Source organism: Barbus barbus, assembly GCF_936440315.1.
Source record: "Barbus barbus genome assembly, chromosome: 48".
NCBI lineage: Eukaryota > Metazoa > Chordata > Actinopteri > Cypriniformes > Cyprinidae > Barbus > Barbus barbus.
Window position 1 is genome coordinate 3,619,923 of NC_136726.1, and position 25,456 is coordinate 3,645,378.

The following is a 25,456-nucleotide window of genomic DNA, read 5'->3' on the forward strand; positions in this document are numbered from 1 at the left end:
ATTTAAACATATAAACATTTGTCATCAGTTCTCTGATACGGTATCCACATTAATTTCAGAGCTGTACACTCTTACTGTATGCCAACAAAGTGTCTCATTTGTGTCTATTTACAGCTTTAAGATGAAAAAGCTGAAAGACCGAGCTCTACAATAACATCTTCCTCACCGGCTGTGTTTTTACTGCTCTCCATCGTTCACCGGCAGGTAAATGTTCCAGGTTTGATCAAGAACAAATATCTCATGGAAATGTTCTTAAGCATGGCCTTGGAGATGAATTAAACTCGCGAGGTTTGCTCTGTTCATTTTTGTTTTTACGCGAGCACGCGGCCATTACTGACGGGTATTGTCTGACATCTGCATAAATGCAGCGCATATTTATGATGTGTCAGCTGTGTTTGTCAGGCCGGACCTCACGGCGCGCTAAATCCAGACCCTAAAGCTGCCAGCGGTGAGGTGCGACTTCAGGATTGACAGGTCTGTGAGTGACAGAATGAATATCAGCTCAATGGATTACTTCAAAACAAGCCTGAGTTTTACTGCCTCCATGTTTCCACTGCTGCTGTGATTGTAAAGCACGAGAGGATATATATTTAAGAGAGAGACAAAAAAATGAATACGGGGGTGTGAATGTATATTATGTTAGACTTTCTCTCCTCAAACTTTATTAAATGTTACTTTATCATTTACAAGTGGCCAATAACAAACAGACGCCTAGAAGAAAAATATAAAGAAAAGTAGAGAGACCAGACTGCTTTTATCTCCAAAAACAAATGTTTTCTGGTCTGTTTGAGAAAGAGAAAAATAATGCTAGACGTTACAATGCAAATAATTATTTACATGTATTATAGAAACTTGGTCTTTAAAAAGTGTAAGTATAATGAATTAATACATTTTTAAGAAGTACTACTTATATTTGACAAGGATACATTAATTTAGTCAAAAGTAACATTTAAAAAAGTTTAATCTTACAAAAGATTTCTATTAAAAAATATATATCAAAGAATCCAGAGAAAGAGTAGTTTGGTTTCCTTAAAAATATTCAGCAGCACAGCTGTTTTCAGTATTGAGAATAATCAGAAATTGCATGATCATGTACAAATTCTGAAAGAGATTTCTAAATAAGAAATACATAAAGCCATTAAAAACACATTTCGGCATTATTATATTGCATATGTCTTTATAAACTGTTCAAAGGTTTGGCATCAGTAAGAATTCTGAGTATAAAGACATGTTTGCAATGTAATATGAAATGCCCAAATGCGTGTGTGTGTGTTTTAATTTCATATATATTGCGTGTGCCATTTAATCTGTGACTGAATATGCAAAAATAGACGGAATAAGAGGGAGCGTCACATTAAGAGGAAGTGACAAAATCACTGTTTTAACTTCTTTTAACTTTTTTGCTTAAGTGTGTTAACTTAAATGTCACTAGCTTTTTTTTTAATCTAATCCAATCCAGAGATTCAGATCCTTATGGAGGCCACCGAATGATCAAATGCAACATAATAACCATCGCGGGCTCTCAGTGATGCTGAGTGATCCGTATGAGAGCAGCATGTGGTCATATTTCAGACGCTGAGATCACACACTGACTCACGGCCTCAGCTATGGCCAGCTTTCATTCAGACTCAGCAGCAGAATGCTGAGACTCACACACAGTTCCCAGAAGCTCTGAATCACTTCCACAACGATGATGATGGAGGTCAAATCAACACAGGTGTCCCTCAGCCATTAGATAATGTCTTGATGTTTGATCGCTAATAATAGGAGACTCCATATGATCCCTGCATGACTTTCACAGCATAACTCCATATACAGTAAGCATGACAATGAAGTCAATAATTCATATAAGAACAATATCAGATGTGGACGAGACTGGGAAGGATGCTGCAGCTCATCTCGCTTCTTTCCTAATGAAAATTAGTAGCTTTTGGTATATGTTAACCCGAGAGTGAATTCTTGAAATTCACTATTCAAGATCACACGGTTTCAGTTTCTCAGACATTCATTGTGTATTTCCTCTCAACCGTTCAATATTAATGTGAGTAGCCTTTGTTATCCTGGCTGTGAGGGAGGTTTGGATATGAAATTCATACAGTGTGTTTCTGACTAATGCTGAATCATGTAAGATGAATCAGGTCGTCTGGCTCCAGCTCACTGCTGCTTATTGTGTGATTTGTATTATCATAGCGTGCTCTAGATATTATAACCCCGCGATATTTGAGCCCAGAGGCAGGACAGACTCTTTGTGTCTGCTTCTCACGCTTTGAAGTTTGTCGATGACACATGTTTGGGTTCAAATACAAGAGGGTATCCTGTCCTGGTCTGTTTTTATAGCAGCTTGGTGCTTTTTATATTGTATTTTAATGTAATTAATTTTTAATTTTCTGACAGTATTTTTGGCTCTTTTCTTTGAGAGGAGATGAGGACTAGCAGATGTAGATTTTAGAAATAACGAGAACATTCATTATTTTTGAAGCATGTTTAATCTACATGCATTTATCTATAGAAACTAGCATTAATTAGAGTAAAGCTTGATGAAGCATCTGAACAAGTCACGTTTGTGGGATATATAATACAAATCCATAACTCCAGTGCTCCATCTGCTGGGGAAAATGTATTATACAGAGACAACAAAGCACAACCTATTTATTTTATTCCCACTTTCTAGTCCTCTATAACAGAAATTGTTATTTGAATGCCATAATGTTAAACATTTAATAAGCCTACACTGCAAATAATCAATTTTCCGTTTTTTTATTATTTTTAATGGAAAAGTAATATGAACTGGTCTTTTTAATGATACTAACTACTGTATAAAAGCACTAAACTATTACAAAAAAATAACAATTTTCAGTGTAAATCAAATATAAATATTAGATGAATATTATATATACACTGCACTAGCAATCATTCCATGATTTTTGGAAAACAGTCGGCGATAATAATGCATATTAGTCAATATTTAAGGCTAGCCTGGTTAAAAACAGCATAGACTAGACTTGGTGTAGAGTACAATAGCACAACTTGAGATCAGTTTTCTTAGAAACAATTTATTAACATTGGATGATAATTTAATGCTGGGCCGCTGTGTTAGACTCAGTGAAGCAGAGAGATCATCAGGGAAGGAAAAAGGTGAAAAGGCACTTACAACAAACATGTCATTTTTCAGAAACGAGGGAAGGAAGCAGACGCTACTGAATACATTCCTTTCAGAGCTGACGAGGAAACACGATTCTAACACGTCTAATACATGCAGAGAACAACATGGCAAATAAATACATCAAAAGAGCACTCATCTCTACTAATAACATGATTGTTACCTGATGTTATTCGTCTAGCAAACTACAGTTCGAAAAATAGCATAAATATATAAACCAGCCTTACACACACACAAGACGGAGTTCACATACATCTCTATACATTATAAAACTCTTTAAGAAAAATAACTCTTTATAAAACACATACGGTAAACTCAGTGCAAGATCTGCAAAGAAATCAGTCGTTAAGTGCTTCAAATCTCCTTCAGTCTTATGACACATCCGAGCATTTTAAGCAAACACTAGGCTATGTCTACAAAATACTCATAAAAATATCTGAGCTGAGATCTCAGCTTGATTGTGATTGATTAGATCTTTTTGTAGCCCGTCTGTTTGTTAAAAATGGCTTTAAAGCAATTTTTCTCCCAAAAATGAAATGATCATGTCGTTCAAAACTTATAGTTTCCTTTTGTTTAACACAAAATTTCGATATTTTGACAAATCTTCACGCAGCTCTTTCCCAAAGGAGCCCCACACAAGACATGCAGAGAAACACAACAAGATATTATGGTTTATAAGGGGTCATATGACGATGTTAAAAATAACAGTTTATTTGGTGTAATGCTGTGTTTGTGGTTTAAGGTTAAAAAAATGACATTATTTTCCACATACCGTACATTATTGCGCATCTCTGCCTCGCCTCTCTGAAACGTGTTGATTTTTACAAAGCTCTTCGTCCTGAAAAGCACGGTGTGCTCCGATTGGCCAGTTATTCAGTGCGTTGTGATTGGCTGAATACCTCAAGCGTGTGACGGAAATGTTACGTCCCTTACCATATTTGGAAACACAGTGTCTCCACGACAACAATACCGGAGCGAGAATAAAAGTTACCCCTTCTTTCTTTGCGTAAACATTTGGGCGGAGTTATGCAAATCTTCCCGCACCGTGACGTAGATTTGTGGAGGCGTGAGGCGTTTTAGGAAGGAGTGGACGAGTCTTAACTTTTATAAAGAATGCCTCTGGGTTTGACACTTTAATCTTTGCAACTTTATGGATCTCATATGAGCGCAAACAGCTTGTAACACTCCAAAGACATCACATCATATGACCCCATTAAGTCTTATTCGTTTCACATAAATTGCCGCCACATTGAACTAATCTGTTTCCTAAGGAAGATCGTTTCCGCTACTGAATAAAATAAAAAAAATGTTATTACGACTTTTTATCTCACATTTCTGACTTTTTTCACAGGATTGTGAGATATAAACTCGCAATTGTGAGTTATGAAGTCAGAATTATGATTTATAAAGTCAAAATTGCAAAAACTCGCAGTTCTGACTTTTTTTCTCGCAATTGTGAGTTTATATCTTGCAATTTGGATTTTTTTCTCTCGCAATTCTGCCTTTTTTTCTCAGAATTGTGATAAACTCTCAATTGCGTGTTATAAAGTCAGAATTGCGAGTTTATATCACGCAATTATGAGAAAAAAAGTCAGAATTGTGAGATAAAAAGTTGTAATAACATTTTTTTTATCTTTATTCGGTGGCGGAAACGGGCTTCCATAGTTTCCGCACTTTGCTTGAAGGGATAGATGAAAAATTAAAACTCTGTCATCATTTACTCACCCTCATGTCGTTACACTCCTGCATGAGTTTCTTTCTTCTGTTGAACACAGAGTAAGATATTCTGAAGAATGTTGGTAAGTAAACAGTAGACGGTAGCCATTGACTTCAATAGTATGACAAACACTACCAGTATTCTTCAGAATATCCTCCGTATTCAACAGAAGAAAGGAACTCATACAGGAGTGTTAAGACATGAGGTGAGTAAATGATGACAAAATGTTACGTTTTTGCTCATTTGGGGGGATTTGCTCGCTGGGACTCTTTGATTGGTGGAACTTTCTGTAAAGTATCATGGGTAATGTAATTTTAGACTAGTGACTCCACTGTTAAACATGATTATATAAAACACAAGTTGAAATAAGGCAAACTGATGGCTTCAACAAAAGCATATCCCATCATTTAAACTTCTGAGCATCCACTAGATTTCTCTTTAAAGGTTTATAAATTATTGTTAAAAATCTGTTTCCTTATGGAGAACATGAATGGCATTTTTGCTTGCAGAACCTGACTGTTGTGCTCTCTAGAATACAGGCTTGACTGTAGTTGCATGTAATCAAACATGATTATTTGAGCATTCAAGCCTCTATCTAAGCTGTGATGTCATTTCGAGACTCATGTCTGTAAATAAATGATTTTGGGCGACTTCTATCTTTATGGGTGTTGATGTTGTGGACTCATCAGTGGGAGCAGCTTCGGTCGTTGGCCACATCCTGTAGGCGTCTGAGCAGAGCCGTCTGATTCTCCTGGCAGAGCCTTTTGGCGGGAGACTGCTGCTCTTCTTCCAGGGCGATACTTCGCTTCTTCGTGGGCGTCTCGCCCGTTCGGATCATGCTGTTAATCTCTCGCAGCCGCTGTGGGATGAAGTGAAAATAGTTTAAAGTGCCACTATTATGGATTTTTGAAAATGATCTTTCATGCAGTGTGTAACACAGCTCTAAGTGAATGAAAACATCCTGCAAAGTTTTAAATCTGAAAGTGCACCTTGTATAAAGTTATTGTCTCTCAAAAGAAAGAGTCGACTCTGAATCATTGAAACAAGTCATTTTTAAAACGAATCCCAAGTCGTTTCATGAAACATTAGCATATTCCCGCCCACTTGATTTTCGGGTTGGTCTGAATGAAAATGCAAATTCATTCTTTGCCACTAGGTGCCGCTTTTGGAGCGTTAAAAGCTCTCAAACACTGCTTTAAATGAAATCGACCAATTACCACAGATTAGCATCAGGCAAAGAGGGGCTTTGGAAAATGTATTGTTAAACAAATCGTTTGGGAGTCGTTGAGCAAATAAGGTAAAAAATAAATGCATATTATAAGAAAATTAAAGTGTTTTTTGACCTTGCATGCATGTCAACCTGTTGTTGGGGACTCCCACAACCAAATATGAACCTTTCATTACCAATAATAGGGGCACTTTAAGAACTATGTTTTGATGAATCTGAAGAGTTAATCTGAACAGGAAATAATGATTTGTTCTTTTACATTGGATGGGCTGGAGCTGACGTAGTAGAAGATCTTGTCTCGAGGAGAAATTGGGCTGCCGGTCTTGTGTGGAGAGATGTAGATGGAGTGATTGTGGGACAGGAGGATCCGGCGTGGAGAGCCAATGCGGATTGACGGATAAGGACAGAGGGGAGGAGCTTCAGCCTGAAAACACACACACACACACACACACAATTACAGATATAAATCTGAATCTGAATCAACACTGAATTTCCTGGAGTGGAATAATGGCACGTCTTTTGAGAGCTGCTTCAAAGCAGAATGTGAATACGTCTCATATTTGAAGATGTTTACATCAGCGATTCTGTTATTTTCCTGTTTATTACTGTGAAGCTGCTTTGAAAATGTGTATTTTTTTAAAGTGCTATGGAAATAAGGGTGACCACAGCAATATAGAGGAAGGGCAATAGTTACCCCGTTTTTTGGCGAGTTGCTGGAGTAACGCAGAGCGAACGGTTTGATCTGTTTGATGTAGACGTGGTTGTAGAAATGGATGAGGTCTCCCCTCTCCTCCTCCTGCTCTTGGGGGCCTCCAGGGGCCCGGGTCGGGGTGGATGGGGCGCTGCTGGGCTGGGGAATAGGCAGAGTGCTGCTGGAGCGCATGGACACAGGACTGCTCTCACCGCTGGCTGCAAAACAGAAAAACAGGAAGTTATCGTAATGAATTCACAACCGATTCGCAATTAATTTAATTTAATTACTATGACTTATGTCCCACGATTGCTAAAAAACAGTCCACATTTTTGAAACCAACATATATAGCTATTTTCTAACAAAACAACATAAGTATTACTCTGACTATGGCTGCATTGTTTCAGCACCAGATTTACTATTCACCGGCTTCAATGTGGGTGTATAAATTACAGAACTACCAAAATAGCAGATTTCCAGTGTCAAAAGCTCTATATAATGTGTGTTACCTTGCTCTTGTCCTCCCTCTGTGGGTGAGCACTGTCTGTGGGTGTTTTCACTATTTCCTGAGTGGCGTCTCTTCCTTCCAGAGATCAGCACACTCCTGTACACCTGAGATACAATCTTTATTAATATCTCCATCGTGTTAACTTCTACCTTACTGTTTTTACAGATGCACTGAAGATACACTCACGCTGCTGCTGGCTTGAGGTTGAGATCTGTAGCACTTCATGATGTTCTGAAAGGACTTATCTTCTTTCGTCACCTGAACAATGGACAAAATACTTAAAGCAGCCATTTTCCTTGATCTTTTGAAATAAAAAAGTTACGTGTGACATACTGTAACATACAACGTTGATTTCACACATTTTGACAAACATTAAACTGTACATTAATATGCTGAACAAAAACTGCTACAAAAGTCTAGAATATGACCAATTACATATAAATACACCTATGAATAAATACCTATAAATAACTTGTGTTTGATAAATAATGTTCAAATACCTTAGTCATGACGTAGATGGCACACATGAGGAGCTGGTCCAGATGTCGGTCCATCATGAGATCGGTGCAGTGCACTAGCGAATACTCAAAACATGTCCAGATTTTCCTGCGCAGCTCTGTGCTGATGTCCAGTTTTGCACACAAGTCTCTGAGACGCACACTAGCAAGGTGATATACCTGATGGGGGAAAGGGACATTATTTAGGATTGAATGACATCTATTGATATTTCGATCATGACAACTCTCTGAACAGTTTAAGCATGTTGATGGATATGACAATGTAAATGCATTTGGCTTTTGGTGGACTAGCTCAGCTACACACTCTGCTGCTGTTGGACTTGCTACTGCCAATAGACACGCTGCTGTTACGCTACACATAAATCCTGTAGCAGATGTAGGCAGGTGGTGCTGGGGGAGGTGGAGCGTTTCAGAAGAACAGATCTTACTGTACCTTGCGGAAGAACAGGCAGAGGGAGCCGGTCTTCTGCGCTCGTTTGGTGGGTGTTCCCTGCTGAGAGCTCTTCCTGTCCTGTTTGGCAGGGCTGGGGCTGTTCTGGACTGTGCCTGTGGGTGTTGCTGTCAGCTGCTGGGCCGTCAGGGTGCCCGTCAGAGCCTGGGCACTGAGCGTTGGCAGAGCCCCCCCACTCTGACTTGTCACGCTCACCTGCACCGGGATGAATGTGATGCCACCGCTCTCATTTGCTATTCCTGCAAACAGCATAAACAAAGATGTGAAAAATCAAAATTGTAATTGAAATAAAATGTTTGTAAAATATATTCTGTATTTTTACTGTTATAAATGAAAATTAAAACATAAATATTTCTATATTTTCACAGATCAATAATTGTTGTAATTTTGGGTATTTTATTTAATTTAATTTATTTAATTTTATTTTATTTTATAATTTCTGCTCCTTCTGCCAACGAGATTGCTTTGACAACATTTAAATAGTCTGGCTCAGTGTTTGCTCTAGGCTGCTCATTATTCTGAAACCCTCCACCTCCCCCAGCACCGCCTGTCTAGATCTGCTTAGAGATTGATCTACTATATGCCTATTCGTTAAGCAGCAGCTTATCTTACATGCTCATTGCAACATACAGATATGTTTTTTTTTTTTGAAGAATAAATGTTTATTTTTTTCTGTGGCATCATCTACTGAATAACAGAATCATAAAGGTACTGATGATAAACTGATGATTTTGTAAATATTTTTGCACCTTGAACAGGTATGGTGACCGTCTGGCCATTGTTTGCTGTGACAGTAGCTGTTGCCATGGTGACCACAGTCTGTCCAGCTGGGATGGGACTGATCAGAGATGGCTGGGCCACTTTGACAGGTTGAGGAGGCTCAGAGGTTGAATCTCCATCGACAAAGAGGCGGCGACAGGCCGTGCCAGTAGGGGGCGAGCTGTAGCGGTCATGGAGAGATGTAGGGGATGGAGAAACTCCTGCGGGAGCAAAATAAACATATTAAATTATGAACATTTGGTTTGTTTCAATAAATGTATAAAAATCATCTTGCATTTAGTCATAGTGCTTGTTTCATTCAAAGTAAGTCACCTTTTCCTGCAATATTTCTGCTGAACTCACTCTTCTTGGGAGTGTGTGTGCTGTTTCCTGAACTGTCCTCCAGGTGTTGAGGAGGCATTACCTGTAATTCATTTCACACTTAAGAATAAAGTATCCTAAAATGTACTTCTTTTTCAAGAGGGATAGCAAAGATCACTGATCATGTTTATGTGGTTATAAGCGGTTATATTGTTCTGACCTCCTGGCAGGCAGGAACGCAGTTCTTGGCGTCTCGGATGCTCTCCCACAGCGGGGAGTTTCCTTTCCATGCCAAAGATTCCAATACCTGCTCCTCAACACGGTTTAGATGTTTGACTACCTCCCGGAAAAGACCCTCCTCCGCCCGTACCAACACCTCAATCACCTATGAGCGAGATAGAGAGGCTTTGACTTTTATGAATGAATGCATACAATTGTATGGTTATTTTCTCTCTCTATAGTTGTTTACCTTGTAAAAGTGATAAGCAGGGAGGTCAAAGATTTGCAGGACTCTGGGAAACTCTCCTGGTGGTCGATATGAGAAGATGACGATCTCCAAGCAGCAGACGATCAACGACCGGTGAAATATATCTTGCTCTAGAATGCCCTGAGACACATGATATAACATTCAGCAGACAGAATTACCTAAAGTGTGCTGCTAATATTCAATAGTTTTGCATTCCTCGTGGCTTAGCTTAGGCATATAGTGTGATTTGTGTGAAGATGAAACCTACAGACAGGTCCATGTCTCCAAGTCGTTTCTTCTCCTGGTTGATGATCACTTCCAGTGATTTGTAATAAAGTGCCTCAGCCAAGCAAAAATACTTCACTGCAACATCTGTGAAAAAGGATCCGCCAATTTTTTTTGATCAATTGTTGAATTCTGGGAAAAGCCATTAGCTACAAATGAAAGAAAATAAATAGTATAACATGACATAAGTAAGTTTGAACATGCACACCTCTCGCCAGAGTCTTGTTATCGTCTCCTGTTCCCTCATAATTCTGAAGAAAAATCTCTGACATCTCCTTCAGTCTGACTGCTATGGACTCACTGGGGTCTCTTACACATGATCTGTTACACACAAACAGAAAATACCAATGATTCCAGTGCACAGAAAATTTCACTGTGACTTTAACAGTTCACTGCAAATTTTATAGTGTCACATTTTTACTGGAATCCCTGTAATCAGAATATACTGGAATCACTTAAAGGGCACCTATTATGCCCCTTTTCACAAGATGTAATATTGCTCTTGTGTGTCCCCAGAATGTGTCTGTGAAGTTTCAGCTCAAAATACCCCACAGATCTTTTATTTATCATATCTTTTATCTTTTATTTATTTTTATTTAATTACAGCTAGAAAGTGTCATTTTGGGGTGTGTCTCAAGAAAAGCTGTGCATCACTTTAAATGCAAATGAGCTGCATACTGCCGCCCCATCTCCATACGCGAAGAGGGCGTCGCGTATACGACTCTCTGCATTGAATACCTTCAGAAATAAACAGCCGGTAAAAGTAACTTGACTGAGAGCGAGAGCACCAGTGTTCAGCCGTACAAATGGGAAGCCAAATGCACTGAAATTGGGACGAAACGACACAAGTTATAGAGCTTGCGTCGCGCTGACCTGTCATCAGTGCAACTCAAAGGACCGCGCTACCGAACAAACAGTGCAAACTAATCTCACAGCCTCAGTGCTGATCAATTAAAATACTTTGATAACATATGCACACAAATACGGTTAAAACCACATTCCATCTGATTTCAGTAAACTGTGATTGCAGTGAACCAACAGTAAATACACATACTTTGCTTCTTGTATTTGGGTGTATGCAGCAGATTGTGAGTAACACAGAAGCTAACTCGGGCTCACCTGAACATGTCTCTGAGTCTCATGCTGGGTCTGTATTTGAATCCTGTCAGCAGAGTGTGCAGACGGCCCACGCTCTGCATCGCCGTGGAAACGGGGGTACCAGCACTGCTCTCCGGCACGTACCTCCTTCCTGTCAAAGGCGTGGACACTTTCAGAGCAGATGCCTGTGAAACAAACACACGATTATTGATAAGTATTACATCGTTGTTCATTATAGGGAATTATTCTGATGTGCATTTCTGTTTGTTGGACACACATACTGTCATTGAGTTCTGGAGGGGGTTGGCCGGTCGTTCCTGGTTCTCTATCCCTTCACACAAACAAGGTCCTGAGGTGCCAATGTCTTCTCTGGCTGCTTCTCCCAGAAATATCCTCTCATCCAGAGAACCAGATGACAACACGTGTTCCTCGTAGACACGGTTCAGAGAAGCACTGAAGAAACAGAGAGAGTGAGGAGATTGTAAACTACAGCAGCTTCACGCAGAGTAAAGGCCTTTCCACACTGAGCGCGATGCGAAAAAGCGTGGCGAATCGTCCGCGAATGCTGCTTTCACACCGAGTGCGAAACGAATGTTCGCCTTCTGCTAATTCACGCCTGCACGCTAGGTGGCGCCGACCAGCAATGCATTTTTTCTTCATGTAGCGTATGTATCTTGTATGGTTTACATCGTCCACTGCTCAATATGCAGCATTAAATTAAAATAAATAACTTAAATAAATATCCATAATGCCAACAAATACCAACAATAACAAGAACTCAGCATTCACTGCGGCGGAAAAAGTGTTTTTAAGCTCGTGATCAGTACAGTCTTCTGAGCTTTTAGCGCCACCGCGTCAACCTTTTGGGTAACAGCAGTTGCTCTGGCCACCTGATGTAATATTCAAATCATTCATTTTTCACTTTGCGAAAAGATTCGTTGGACTGGACGGAAAAAAACATTCGTATTTTCCGTGCGTGAATGTTCGCTGTCTATGTGGAAGCATCCATAGGAAGCTGTTGTTTTATTCCAGTGTGTCATCACGTCTGAAATTCGTTTCGCTTTTTCGCGCTCAGTGTGGAAAGGCCTTAAGTTTTTAATTGAATAGAGACACTCACAGACTGTCACCAAAATTCACCGGCTCCAAAAACCCTGTCAGTGTGTGTTCTTTCCCCTTCAAAACCTGTGAGAGAGAAAACAAACAAATTGAATACAAGAATTAATAATAATAAAGCGAAGAAAATCATAATACTATTTAAAGCCCGTTTGAAAGATGTGCAATATGGTTTGGAACACATGACATATTCTGAATGTGTAAACTCAACGGTCAAAAGTCTGGAATAATTAAAATGTTGTGATGTTTTTGGTCTCTTATGTTCACTAAGGCTGAAACAGAGATACTGTGAAATATTATTGTGAAATATATTTGGTAACACTTTATTTTAAGGTCTCTTAACTAGTTGCTTATTAGCATGCATATTACTAGAATATTAGCCTAGAGTTAATTAGTAGTAATTAAGCACATATTAATGCCTTATTCTACATCCCTAATCCCACACAATACCTAAACATAACAACTACCTTACTAACTATTAATAAACAGCAAATTATGAAGGGAAAATTCGTAGTTAATAGTAAAGAAGTGTTCCCTATCCTAAAGTGTTACCAAAGTTGGTTATTTATTTTTTTAAATGTAATTTATTCTTGAAATGGTAAAGCTGAACTCTTTTAGCAGTCGTCTTCAGTGTCACATGATCCTTCAGAAATCATTCTAATATACTGATTTGGTGCCAATTATTATGAATTTTTATTTGTGCTCAATTATTAATCATGTTTTTTTATTATTATCCATGTTGAAATTTTTTTTTGCTCTTTAAAATTTTTTTGTGGAATTTTTAAATGATACTTTCATAATATATCTTTTTGTTTAGGATTTTTTGGTGAATAGAATGTTCAAAACAAAAGCATGTATTTGAAATTGAAAGCTACTGTAACATTATAAATGTGTTTACTGTCACCTTTGATAAATTACTTGTGAATGGTAGTGTATGCACAGTACCCACACAAATATGAAACAGCACAACTCTTTTCAACATTTATAATAATCAGAAATGTTTTTCCGAGCAGAAAATCAGCATGATTTCTGAAAGATCACTGAACACTGAAGATAGAAAAAACTTACATTTTAAAGATATGTATAATCATTCTGTGAAATTTCATTAGTATTTCACAATATTATACTGCTTTAATATTTAGTTGTTTTATTGTAATTTTGATCAATTTGTTCAAATGCAGCCTAAAAGACTTTCATAAGAAAACATTTTGACGGCAGCCTACATCATATGTCTGGTGTATTTCCAGTACCTTGCGCTCAAAGAGTTTCCTAATAAAGGGTTTCCAGAAATGCTCTTTAGCTCCTTTGGCCTCCAGCACCAGCCCATCATGAAGCTCGCACAGCTTCTCTATGAAACATAATGAACCCGGGCCGGGCTTATAATCTTTACTGTTGAAGTCCTCAGGCAGCCCTGCGCACAAAACAAGCACAAACCAATGTTTGATTGACCTTCTGTGATCTCCTCCTGTCTGGACACCTGATCTCAAAACAAACGCTTCAGTGCTGTGTGGGACCTTTAAATGCCGGGTTGAGCAGATCTTTACGACTCGAGCACAGGAGAGCGTTGCAGTAAACCAGATCCAGAGCGCACAGGAGCAGATGATACGAGTTCACCAGATCATCACTGATCATTGGGAAGTTTCCTACAGGACAGAGGAGAACATTTTTTTGATAAAAATATAATTAATAATAATAATATATGAGGGCTTCAGTGGTGGTTCTGCAAGGATCTCTGATGACATTCAATTGTAAACACCTTTTTGGTTCTAGTTGGAACCTACTTTGGTATGAACATGTTTCCGCTACTGAAATGAAACAAACTGTCAAACGTATTACAGTAAAGAGCTGAGCACAATAGTGTTGAGCAGGAACACACTACAAACATATATCAAGCAGACAGGTGGCCAACTTTACTGCAACAACAGGAAAAGTCTGCAAAAAAATCAACATGTGCTGTTAGGCCACAATGCCTGGATTTATCATTTCCTGTTTAATTCATTTCAAGAGTTACAGTACCAGCCTGTGCAATACAAAGCATGCATCCAGCCTGTGAAGCCATATATATATATACATATATATATATATATAGAGAGAGAGAGAGAGAGAGTTTATTTGCAAAAACAGATAACTCTGTTTTTTAAAATGGTCAAAAATCATGTTTTTTTATTATGCTATCATGTTTTTATTGTGCTTTATTGTGTTAGTTAGCTGGTATTTTTTTTTTGTAATTTTGTACCTAATCAAAATAACCCAACTGCAGTTTAATTGAAATGAACTGGAATGCACAATGAAAACGGAGTTATCTGTTTTTGCAAATTAACTCTTCATATATATATATATATATATATATATATATGAACACACACACACACACACCCACACATATGTATGTGTGTGTGTGCACTAATAGCAAGTCTCAAGTGTTTGATTGCTTCCCAGGTAGTAAATTTAGATTATGAAAACATTCTTTTGATATGTTGAAATGTTCAGTTTTCTTGTCATGGTTATAGCATTGTATAAAGATCACAAGAACATTTCTTACAACATTATTCTAACTTTATTTTCACCCAAACTATAAAGTTATTTGAGTGTTTATTTTTAATATTCTCAGACTCAGAGCATTAAAAGGTCTTTTTTTTTGTGTGTGATTAGAATTATCAAAAACGCTATCTTAAAAACAGATATACACTTTTAAAATTTACAGTCTTTCTCTTCTGACAAAATGGGACAAATTCATGACTTTTTAAAAAATGATATTCAATATTGACATATTCTCAGAATGCCCTGTTACAAAAATGTAAGACGTGACATAATAATGGCACAATTCAGAAAGACTTGCAAATGAATTGTTCATACTGGTTATGATTTATTAATCTTGTATGGCATATAAATCACCACTCTTACTATTTTGCAGTATGTACTGCACAAAGTGTACATTTTCTAATATGACTCACTATTTTTCTATAACGTGCAAAATACAACCAGTGCACACTGCATACTGCATCCCACAATGCAATGCATTCAATTCAATATCGTCCATTCCCAGTCTGACGAATGAAGGTAAAAATCTGTGAATTAGAACTTAACTGTAATCTCCTTACTGCTTTGATCGAACTGCTAAAAGCCAAGACAGTTTTACGAACAAGCAAATATGCCAGCCTAACTGTCACTCACTTGCACGCATGCTGCTGTACCTGCAGGCCAGAAAACATGCACTATGCACCTTTCACATATATACATTTCAGATTTCCAGTGCACAATAAAACACAACGTCAAGCTAAGCTGAATTAAGTTTGCTGCACTTGGTACTTACATGCATTTTCTTATTTCATTCCCCAGATAACGTGACTTTGCATCTTTGACCAGCAGCAGGCTGTTTTCCCTGCATTGAGTTCAGCAGAATGAGGGATTTTGCTCCAGGACGGGATATAGAGGGACACAGATCGGCCCCAGTGGCCTGCTGAGCTTTACTCAAACACAGACAAGTCCTGACTTGTCATCTGGGCTGGTTGCTATGTTAAGTGACGCACAGCAGCACATGAGGAAATAATGCACTCAGCATTATGCAAATTATGCAGATTTTTTATTATTTCAAATTATTTTAAGTGCAAATTATTTATTTTATGCTGAATTACATCCATAAACCAAACAACCAATCAAAAACATTTTAAATATAGCATTTAATTAAAATAATGCAATAATAAATATATAATAATTAGCCTACTTATATTTGGGGTGTAGATTTCCAGCACAGGTCTTTCGGGTTAATATCTGTGGAACGTAATTTGAAACTCCTAGTCTTGTATTTGTTCATTTGAACAAATTGATATCAATTCTTAAATCCCAAGATCAGTCTTTTAGTTTATTCTGTTTCAGTTGAAAACATCACTATAAATGAAACAGACATAATTTGTCTTATGATTTTCACTGTTTTCATGATTCACTGATTTCTACTTGATTACTTTCCACCTCTGATGAAATCTTATTGCAGCTCAACACAAACAGCTAAAATATCCCCGTTCAACAAGCCAAATTCACCCGCAGCATTACACCAGCGACTCTGCAGATGAGATGAGGGCTTGTGTTGATGTGTGTGTGAGGAAATGCTCTGGCCTCTGACCGAATCAAACATGCCTGCACAAGCCCACATAATGAGCGCAGGTCACATGATCAAGCTCTCTGCACTCTCAGCCAATGACGGCCTGTCCTTCTGTCAGACACTCTGCAAAGCTCATGACCCTCTTAAGGGACACTAGAGGAGGAACAATTCCATGAAAATTGAAACTCTGCACCTCCTCCCAGGAGCTTTCCTCTGCTCCTGCTAATCTCTTCAGCACTCGTTCCTCACTAAAGTCTCCTTCTGTCCAGCCTTTCTACCCCCAGTCCACTGTTATTTAGCAGTGACTCATTACAGCATAAAAGCCTTGCTCTTATGAAATCTAAATTTGATGCGTATCCAGCCCAGATGGTCACTGCAGTCACCAGATCCAGTCCGTATCCAGATCAGATGATGGATCAGCACCTAGAGACGACCTCTACAGCCCTGAACGTCAGCGGAGACCAGGACACCGAGATGAGCGCCAGAGACAGATCCCCAGTGAGGACCCCGTCACCTAGACAGCCATCGGGAAAGACCACTGGAACCAGTTGAGCCCTCACAATCTGACTTTGCTGCAGTTGGAACTGAACTGCTGGTTCGTCTGGCCAGAGGAGAACTGGCCCCCGACTGAGCCTGGTTTCTCGCAAGGTTTTTTTCTCCATTCTGTCACCGATGGAGTTTTGGTTCCTTGCTGCTGTCGACCTCTGTTGGGGACACTTCATTTCCAGCGATATCGTCGACTTGATTGCAAAGACACTATTTAAACTGAACTGAGCTGGATGATGACATCACTGAATTCAATAATGAAATGCCTTTATCTGAAAATCTCTTTTTTTATCTTTTCATTTTACATTATTGACACACTATTTTCCTTTTTTGATATTGTGCAGCTGCTTTGACACAATTTACATTGTTAAAAGCGCTATATAAATAAAGGTGACTTGACTTGACTTGACTGTATTGTGTAAAACCTGCCTTGGTAAGGTTGCTACCTCTCGGGGCAACACTACTAACCTGATTCAGCACTTAAAAAAACACCACAAAGCAATCTACGATAGTTGCATGGCTAAAAAGCCGAGCACCAGTGTGTCAAGTAAGCCAAATATCACCTGACAGGGATCACTTACCGAAATGTTTGAAAGCATAACTCCATATGAACGTACTTCAAAACGGCACATGGAAATTACTCAAAAAGTAACAGAGTGCATCGCGAAAGATATGATGCCCTTCAGTACAGTGACCAAGCCTGGGTTCACTACTTTAATAAATACACTGGATAAGCGGTATAGTATGCCATCCTGCACATTTTTAGCCAGGTCGCCATACCGGAGCTACACAAAAATTGCAAACAGAGAGTTGCTGCGGAGCTGAAAACAGCAGAGTTTTTCACTGCTACAACGGACATGTGGTCAAGCCGTACAACGGAGCCCTATCAGAGTCTTACGGTGCATTTCATTACTGAAGACCTCAAGCTCAAAGCTCGCTGCCTTCAAACTGCCTACTTCCCAGACGACCACACAGGGGAAAATATTGCAGCCGGCCTGAGAGAGGGGTTTGCCAGCTGGGATCTCCACGAAGAGAACCTTGTCTGCATTACGACGGACAATGCATCAAATATGGTGAAGGCAGCACAGCTTAATGAATGGACCAGGCTCCAGTGTTTTGGGCACAGATTACATCTTGCCATTGGTAAGTTTGTATCTCGTGTGTGTGTGTGTGTGTGTGTGTGTGTGAGAGAGAGAGAGAGAGAGAGAGAGTGAGTGTGTGACTGATTTCAGAGTGAGTGAGAGAGAGAATGTTAGTGTGTGTGTGTGTGTGATATTGTGATAGACTTAAATTGTATAAATAACACTATTGTTAATCATTTATTTTTGCCAGAAATGCAATCAAAGATGACAAGAGCTATAGGGCTGTGCAAGAAGCTGGTGGGGCACTTCTCCCAAAGTTGGAAAAAGAAGGCAGCAATGACTGAGGCCTCATAACTGAGTGCCCAACAAGATGGGGGTCCAAAGAAAAGATAATTGCCAGAGTGCTGGAGCAGGCTAAAGCCATATCCCATGTATTGTCAGGTGACCGATATGCACGCTCCCTCATCCCAACCTGGCAGGATAATGAAGTGTTGGAGTCTATTCACAAGGCACTGCATCCTCTCCTGGAATTCACAGATGCTCTCTCTGGAGAGGAGTATGTGAGCATCTCCTACCTCAAGCCAGTTCTCCACCTTCTGGCCACATCAGTCCTGGCTGAAGATGCTGAGGACACTAACTAGGTCGATTAAAACCAAGGTCCTGGCATACCTCAATGACAAATATAGTGACTCCTACACCCAGGAGCTTTTGGATGTTGCATCATTCATGGACCCTAGTTTCAAAAAGCAGTACATCTGTGCAGACAACATCCCTGCCATTAAGACCCGACTGAAGCTAGTATCAGCAAGACGTACATATAACCAGGTTAATAATATATATAATAGTACTATAATATTATTATCATTATTAATAATTATTATATATTATAATAATATAGAAAAATATGGTTTTTCTATATTATTAGAAAAATAATAATATTTTATTATTGATCCTGTCAGATTGATCCCCCCCCAATCTGACAGGAGAAGAGATCTCGTACTGAAACCATACAGAAGCCTCACAGTGCACAGCCCTCTGGGGAAAAGGTAAAGAAGTCTCTTGGCAGCCTTTTCAAAACCAGTGTGGCCTCTTCTGCTTTGCCTGAGCAACTTGAAGATGTCGCGGAGGCAGAGTTAAACAGTTACCTGTTGACCCCCGTCATTGATGGAGAGGACGATCCCTTGGCCTGGTGGAAGGTGCACAAGATCAACTTTCCACGACTGTGCAAGCCTGCAAGTATCTTTGTGTACCAGCCACAAGTGCCCCCTCAGAGCATCTGTTTAGCACTGGAGGGAATATAGTGACTTGCACTCGCTCCTCTTTAAAACCAGCAAACGTGGATATGCTGGTTTTCCTAGCAAAAAACCTGTGAGCTACTGAGAACCATACAGTAGGATCACTATGGCAGTGCCATACTCATTGTGCACTTTAGTCTGTGTGGTATGTTGCTATTACTGACTGGAGATAATTAAGTTTAATATCTATATTAACATTGAGACAGTGTTTCTTTTTCTTTTAAGATTTAATTAAAAGTACAGGTTACATGTTTATATTATGTTTAACTTTAATATTTTCAAAGAGGTGCAGGTAGATATTTGTTCTGCACTTTGTGTGTTATGTTACTGACTGGAGATCAGTAAGATAGTATATATTTTTATTTATATTTATTTAAAGTCTGTCTAGTAAAGTTCACAGACAGTGTTTAAAAAGTGCAATCCACATGTTTACATATATATTTATTACAGTATTATTTATCAGTGCTTTTTGTTGTCATAATTATTATATGCTTACAAGTTCAACAAATCAGTCAATATACTACTGTGATTGTAGTTGTTAAATAAAAATGTCATTCATATCAATTCATGCATCACCTAATTGATTGTAACATATAGACCTGGCCTACAGAAAAGAACATTTATGTTTAATCTATCTAAATATTGTTTTGGTCATACTACAATTATTTATTGCTTGTCGTTGTTGAATAATACAGAACATAAAGAGCTTTCAAAAAATAATTGCATATTAAATCGCAATCGCAATATTGGTAAAAAAAAATCACGATTCAATTATTTTCCAAAATCGTTCAGCCCTATGCACTATGCAGACATGATGTAACTTTCCCAAATCAAAACTCCATCTCCAATCCATCCAAACCATTTCTGAAACAAAACAAAACAAAGCAAAGCAAAACAAAACAAACCAAGGCAAAACAAAACAAAGCAAAACAAATAAAAGCAAAACAAAACAAAGCAAATAAAAGCAAAACAAAGCAAAACAAAACAAAGCAAAGCAAAGCAAAGCAAAGCAAAGCAAAGCAAAGCAAAGCAAAACAAAACAAAGCAAATAAAAGCAAAACAAAACAAACCAAACCAAGGCAAAACAAAACAAAGCAAAACAAAGCAAAGCAAATAAAAGCAAAACAAAACAAAGCAAATAAAAGCAAAACAAAACAAACCAAAGCAAAACAAAACAAAACAAAGCAAATAAAAGCAAAACAAAACAAACCAAACCAAGGCAAAACAAAACAAAGCAAAACAAAGCAAAGCAAATAAAAGCAAAACAAAACAAAGCAAATAAAAGCAAAACAAAACAAACCAAAGCAAAACAAAACAAAACAAAGCAAATAAAAGCAAAACAAAACAAAGCAAAGCAAAACAAAGCAAATAAAAGCAAAACAAAACAAAGCAAAGCAAAACAAAGCAAATAAAAGCAAAACAAAACAAAGCAAATAAAAGCAAAACAAAACAAACCAAACCAAACCAAGGCAAAACAAAACAAAGCAAATAAAAGCAAAACAAAGCAAATAAAAGCAAAACAAAACAAAGCAAATAAAAGCAAAACAAAACAAAGCAAATAAAAGCAAAACAAAACAAAACAAAGCAAAACAAAACAAAGCAAAGTGAAGCAAAGAAAAACAAAACAAAACAAAATAAAACAAAACAAAACAAAACAAAACAAAACAAAACAAAGCAAAGCAAAGCAAAACAAAGTAAAGCAAATAAAAACAAAACAAAACAAGCACCTGTTTGAAATGCTTTATTATTATATTACTACAAGCTCATTAAATATGACCATTTACATCTCAGCATTCTGTGTCAGTGTGTGGAGGCTACCAATCACTGGAGGTCATTTGCAAATAGAATTCTTAAAGGTACAGTAGCAATAAAGTCAGAAATAATAGTAATATTGCTGCTATTTTATGATTTGGGGGCAGTATATGTTAAAGAACTCTTTACCTTTAGCATGTATGAACAGGATCCAGCAGAAGTTGAATACCTCAGTGACGGTGCAGGGATGTCGTCTGAGGACACAGGAAAGATCAGTCAGCACAAGCCTCTCACGAACACTCAATATAGGCTAGAGCTGTTTGTTTCCACTATCCAAGAGCTTTTGTGTAATCCAAATCAGATCCATATGCATAAACAACTGATCGTTCGCACACTACTGTGATAATCTGTGAACTCCGGAGACCTGTCCTGAGATTATGTGTCATGTGATCATGTGCTTCTCAGGTCAGGCTGAAGTACCTCTGTTTCCTGCCTCTGTGCGTTCTGGGTAATTCATCTGTGGGCGCCTTGAAGATGTCTTTGAATAAGGGCACGTATTTCTTAAAGATGACGGACGTGACGGTGAAGTTCCTCTCTAGTTTCTCTGTGCTCTGCTGGAATTCCTTGGGCAGGTTGGCCATGTCCTGCCACTTCTTCATTTTATTGAAAAACTCAATCAGGCTGAAATATAATATGGCGTTATAAATATATTTAAACCTCAGTATAGTGAGTGTTGCAATAATAAACAAAGTTTATTTTAATGTGTCCTTGTTACACATGAGTCATCGTGAAATTTAATCAAGTCATCTTTATTTATATAGTGCTTTTAACGATACAGATTGTGTCAAAGCTGAAAATACTATTTTTATTCAGTTATGATTATTTAATAGTACCATTACACAACTGTATACACTCCATCCATTTTCTGTGGCTTACGAGCTGTAAGAAGATACAAGCTTATGCCAAGAAGAATTGCAGCTCTATAAATCCTCAGCTGATCTTTAAGTTGTCTTGGGAACATCACAACATGTCTCTGTGTGTGTGTGTGTGTGTGTGTGTGTGTGTGTGTGTGTGCAACAATCACTGAACTGTTTAGCTGTATCTTTTGTATCTCTATCTATATTATCGTCAGAAGACGTTGATCCGTTCACTGACCTCTGCTGTGAAGAGCGCAGGATCCTGGTCAGAGACACATAGTTGCCCTCCGCTGTGCCTTTCCCTATAGTGGGCACCGATGAGCGGCACGCCACATACAGAGCACACGCCAACCAGTGCAGTTCACTGCCCTGACACACACACACACACACGGAGGATATAAAACAGAGGCTTTAGCTAAACTTAGCCTGAAATATATGTTCACAATAGCAAAACAGTATTACCCTGATATTACCATGTTACCTAGTTAACACAGAAGCGTCCTCTAACGATAGTATTTAGTTCTCATTTGGTTCTTTTATGGTCCAGCCATAAATTAATATTCTCAGAATGTTACAGGAAGGTTTTTGAGATACCTAAAATATCTTTCTTGTTTGACCATATTGGTATTGTACCATGAAAATAACATTGTATCCTTATAGCCAGTGTTGGGAAGGTTACTCTGGAAATGTAACTGTTACAGATTACAAGTTACCCTACTTAAAATGTAATAAGTAGTGTAACTATTTCAATTACTTTATTAAAGTAATGTAACTGATTACATTTGATTAGCCTAATTTAGGATTACTTTTGTAAATTTCTAATGTTTTCAACTGTTAATCATTTTGAAACATGAAAAGACCTTACAGTAGAACTGAACACTAATTATGAACCAAAATAGGAAATAAAACAGTTATCGAATAATTGTGTCATAAACTCCTGAAACATTGCAATTTCTGAAAAAAAAAATAATAATTCAGATATAACCCTCTTTGTAATCATTACCATTTTCATAAATAACTGTAATTTAATGACACATTATTTTTTTCTCAGTAACTGAGTAAAATTACATTTATTTTGTAATGAAATTACATGTGACTAGTTACTTCCTAACACTGCTTATTAGTGCTACCACATATGGATATGTATACAATAATAATGGTATTTGACAGAAAATCGTGCTTTTATCATTTACAGTACAGTACAGTAGCCAATGCTGAAATGCACAATAAGGTACTGTAGTGCGGATGTGTTTATTTGTACATATAGACTAAAAACAACCTGAAAGCACAGCTTGTTGTTACTGTGCATTATTATAATCGTTTGGCTGTAAAGCTGTTCATTCAGATAAAGCCGCTGATGATGATGTCACGCGCATTCTGCACTCTTGTCAAACGCGTAATATGCGCGTGCACATATTTGAACATTTTAAAGCACGCACTTTATTCATTAAAACATAAAAATAACATGTTAGCATGTCAATTCACATGAATACTATTAAATGCATGCAGAGCTACGTTTATTAACGCGTGCACCGGGCCTGTATGTTATGAGCTCTCACTTTACCTCCAGAGTGTAATTTTTGCTGATATTTTCATAACTCCTCCATGCCCCGTTACTCGACTCCTCATCCATATTCAGAGCTCGACACAGATCTTCAAATGCACGTCTAGTTTTCACCATCGTATCTTCTTCCTCGCTCATTTCTGTTGCTTTTGGTGCGTAGATGTATAAATATACGAGTGATTTGTATCTTTGTTTGCAATTCGAGAAACGTAGAAAAGCAGATCGCTATGAAATGAACGGCGGTGAATTAAGAATGAAGCTATTTCATGACAGCGCGAGAGACTGTACAGTTCTGCACGGTGTAGCCATTTAAATGTCCTTTGATTGACAGCTGGCTTCTGCCGTGTTTGAGTTACGCTGAGCGCGTGCCGACGCGGACGCAATGAGAACGTACGACGCGTTTCTGGCGCAAGTGTGAACGCGAATGCGGATCTGTGCGTAGAGCCTGTCACACGGAAGTGGAGGTCCCGCCCACTTTCTGACTTCAATATGCCATTTCTCCTTGACTTAACTCATAAATGACTGTTTTACGAGTCTAAACCTGCCAGCCTGCATCTCAGCTTTTGGATAATTTTAATAAGAGTAAATCAGACTTTTGCTGTGTTAAGTTTTGTTCAGTACTCCGTTTTCTTTTCTGTATACTGCTATAGATATATATGGCCAGGGGTGGACTGGGGCCAAAAATTCTATATAATTTTTTGGCACAGAGCGGCTCACCAAACCCGGTCCGCAACACACCACACCACTCAATAAATGACTGGCATATTCTTGACATTATAATTAGTCTTTTCTGGTGTATATGTCAGTCTTGGGTAAGATTTCAAAATATAAATGAATATGTTTCTTCAACAATGTTGAATTAATCAAAGATTATAGAATACACAAAGGGATTACATTGATTTAAGTGACAGTAAAGATATTTACACATTACAAAGTACTTATATTTCAAATAAATGCTGTTCTTTAACTGAGAACCATTATACCAATAATAAAACCATTATTAATAATTGATCACAAATAATAACTGATAATAAAAACAGTAAATTAAGCAGCATTAGAATGATTTCTGAAGGGACGTTGAAGACTGGAGTAATGATGCTGAAAATACAGCTTTGAACACAGAAATAAATTACATTTTAAAACATCCTAAATAGAAAAACACTATTTTAAGTGTTATATTATGCTATTGTTTTACTGAATTTTTGATCAAATAAATTCAATCTTCTTTCAAATAAATAAATAAATAAATAAATAAATAAAAAGCCTTAATTATTTCAAACTTTTAACCACAAGTGTGTATATAAAATAGGCTAATGCATGTGAATTAATAAGCAAATTATACTTTTATTAGGCCTATAATATACATCACTTTCCTATGCAAAAGTCTTCAGATTTACATTGTTCTAGAGTAAGACTGAGAACGATTTTTTTTATACTTTTAACACGTGAAATCACGGAAGAAAGCAGATTTACACTAAATAACTCTTATCTCTCATGTCTGCTGAAAACTGCATTATTTAGCTTAAATTGTGACGATTCGAATAACGGCATTAAAATCTGAGAAATGTGAAAAGACTAGTAGTAGTTTGCATTCCTGAAATGTCTGTGGTTTAACTAAAAGGTTGGCAAATATTGCTGAATTGTCTCTCGTCATGTTTAGCTGCTTGCATCTTAAGCTCGCATTCAAGTCTCGCGCAGCGCAGCGGCTGTGAACAGTAAACTCCGCCTTCTTCACTCTGATTGGCTGTTTCAAACATGTTGATGTTGACGAGCGCTTTTATTTTGAATGAAGTGGGCCGCGCGGGCCATTCGTCTGGGCCGATAGAAGGATATATGTACATTTACTACTAATCCATGCTTTATATTACGCAAAGAGCCGGCCCACA

At 38.0% G+C, this 25,456-nt stretch overlaps 1 protein-coding gene across 2 annotated transcripts; it reads right to left on the bottom strand.

Annotated features, from left to right (window-relative positions):
- Positions 1–3,034: 3,034 nt before the first annotated feature.
- On the bottom strand, positions 3,035–23,899 carry LOC306866849 (retinoblastoma-like protein 2). 2 transcript variants are annotated; one of them, XM_079412240.1, is made up of 22 exons: positions 23,571–23,899; positions 22,245–22,375; positions 21,570–21,770; positions 21,279–21,343; positions 13,830–13,958; positions 13,566–13,726; positions 12,320–12,384; positions 11,484–11,655; positions 11,224–11,387; positions 10,313–10,425; positions 10,088–10,191; positions 9,823–9,960; positions 9,574–9,738; positions 9,366–9,456; positions 9,023–9,253; positions 8,256–8,512; positions 7,805–7,981; positions 7,491–7,562; positions 7,306–7,408; positions 6,800–7,014; positions 6,365–6,529; positions 3,035–5,736 (listed from the first exon to the last, which is right to left on the bottom strand). In XM_079412240.1, exons 1-22 carry the CDS (start codon positions 23,706–23,708, stop codon positions 5,563–5,565), a joined length of 3,231 nt encoding a protein of 1,076 aa, XP_079268366.1. In that variant the 5' UTR covers positions 23,709–23,899; the 3' UTR covers positions 3,035–5,562. The 2 variants fall into 2 exon arrangements, with proteins under 2 accessions (XP_079268366.1, XP_079268367.1); XM_079412241.1 differs by having other exon boundaries at positions 22,245–22,415; positions 23,571–23,760.
- Between the last annotated feature and the right edge of the window lie 1,557 nt (positions 23,900–25,456).

Excerpts from the sequence above, each read along its gene's own strand:
- LOC306866849 (XM_079412240.1), bottom strand. The coding sequence starts at position 23,708 with ATGAGCGAGGAAGAAGATACGATGGTGAAAACTAGACGTGCATTTGAA. Across the intron at positions 13,727-13,829 it reads GCTCAACCCGGCATTTAAAG|GGCTGCCTGAGGACTTCAAC; the intron begins GTCCCACACAGC and ends TTTTGTGCGCAG. Across the intron at positions 8,513-9,022 it reads GGTCACCATACCTGTTCAAG|GAATAGCAAATGAGAGCGGT; the intron begins GTGCAAAAATAT and ends TGCTGTTTGCAG.